This window comes from Pteropus vampyrus, unplaced genomic scaffold (assembly GCF_000151845.1).
Source record: "Pteropus vampyrus isolate Shadow unplaced genomic scaffold, Pvam_2.0 Scaffold577, whole genome shotgun sequence".
Classification (NCBI taxonomy): domain Eukaryota; kingdom Metazoa; phylum Chordata; class Mammalia; order Chiroptera; family Pteropodidae; genus Pteropus; species Pteropus vampyrus.
Genome location: NW_011889358.1, coordinates 154,286 through 156,229, shown reverse-complemented (window position 1 = coordinate 156,229; position 1,944 = coordinate 154,286). Strand labels below are relative to the sequence as shown.

At 32.6% G+C, this 1,944-nt stretch overlaps 1 protein-coding gene across 1 annotated transcript; it reads left to right on the top strand.

Moving 5' to 3' along the window:
- Positions 1 to 573: 573 nt before the first annotated feature.
- LOC105308444 (olfactory receptor 6C65-like) lies at positions 574 to 1,515 on the top strand. Its single transcript, XM_011384417.1, has one exon. The coding sequence runs from the start codon at positions 574 to 576 to the stop codon at positions 1,513 to 1,515; it is 942 nt and encodes a 313-aa protein (XP_011382719.1).
- The last annotated feature ends 429 nt before the right edge of the window (positions 1,516 to 1,944 follow it).

Genomic DNA, 1,944 nt, shown 5'->3' with positions numbered 1-1,944 from the left:
CTATCATCTATGCCATTTTGACTTCTCTACTCGATGGCTCCAGTTCTTTTGTTAAGGTATTAATTCTCTATATAGGCAGGGCCAACATGAAACATTCTGAAAAAATCGTGGAAAATAACTCTAAGAAAAACATTCAAAATGTTTTATTTTCAGAGAATCATTAGAACATGTGGTCATTGGTGAAATATTTTAATAAAAATAAAATAATATTTTAAATTTTATAGTGTTCTACCTAATTTTCATACATATATAATCAAATTTTTTAAAGAAAGTAAAACTCATTTGTTTAATAAATATTTTTTTATACAGTTGTGTTTATTAGCCTTATCAAGTGAGTCATTCAATTTTAAAAGGCTAGTGATCTGTAAGGCAGATGTTAGTTATAATTTACTTTGTCTTAGCTCACATATGTTTCCAGAATTCTGTAAAACTTGGTAGCTAATTTATTGGCCTATTATATTATATATTTCTTAAACCAGCAGAGGTGATTTTTTAAAATTTTCTAATTCTGTACTCACTAAATCATTGTCTCTTGTTTGCATTTATAGACATAGAAGAAGTCAACAATAAGAAATGAAAAATCAAACATATTTGAAGGAGTTTATTCTTCTGGGATTAACAGATGACCCAGAGCTAAATGTTTTAATTTTCATATTTCTATTTTTCACATATTTGCTGAGTGTAACTGGAAACCTGACAATTATCACCCTTACTCTGATAGATTCGCACCTCAAAACTCCCATGTATTTTTTCCTTAGGAATTTCTCTTTCCTAGAAATCTCATTTACAACAGTTTGTATTCCTAGATTCCTGGTCAGCATTGTAACAGGAGATATGACCATTTCCTATAATTCTTGCATGGCCCAAGTGTTTTTCTTCATTCTCCTTGGTTCAACAGAATTTTTCCTTTTGACTGTTATGTCCTATGATCGATACGTAGCTATCTGTAAGCCACTGCATTACACAGTAATAATGAATAGCAGAATCTGTAACCTACTTGTAATTAATTCTTGGTTGGCTGGATTTCTCATTATCTTTCCACCTGTGATCATGGGACTTCAACTGGATTTCTGCGACTCCAATATCATTGATCACTTCACCTGTGACTCTTCTCCTATGTTATTGATCTCCTGCACAGACACAGCAATCCTAGAACTCATGGGATTTTTTCTGGCAGTATTCACACTCATGGTAACCTTAACATTAGTGATTGTTTCCTATGTATTCATCTTGAAAACAATTCTGAGAATCCCCTCAGCTGAGCAACGAAAAAAGGCCTTTTCCACTTGTTCTTCCCACATGATTGTTGTCTCCATTTCTTATGGAAGTTGCATATTCATGTATGTCAAAACTTCAGCAAAAGAAGGAGTGGCTTTGACCAAGGGTATAGCGGTACTCAATACCTCTATTGCCCCAATGTTAAATCCTTTTATTTACTCCTTAAGGAACCAGCAGGTAAAACAGTCCTTTAAGAATTTGGTCAAAAAATGCTTCTCAAATAAATTTTCATCATAAAGAAATTTATGGCCTGAACTTTAAATGGAACCTTATATCTACTGTAATATTAACCGCTATATTTCTCCATCCACTACTATATTCTACTTCCTTTTCTTTCAGGTTTTATTCTTCATTTATACCATTTTGACCTCATTTGGTTCAACTATCTTTTTGCATTTACATGTCCTGGAAATCTTCTGAGCATGAGTGATTTAATGTCACATGAATGGGAATGACCTTTAAAAAGAATGCCAGAGTTTAGTTTTAACAATCATTGAAGGACTTTTCCTTTGGTTACTAGAGGTAGGAGACTTTACCTCACAGAAGAGATACAAATCTAAGTAAAAGTTATCATCAAGAAGTTCTAAAAAATTATTTCTCCCCGTGGATGTTCAGAATATTAAAATAAGCTCTTCTGAGAAGTAATGTCTCCTACTAATATCTAGT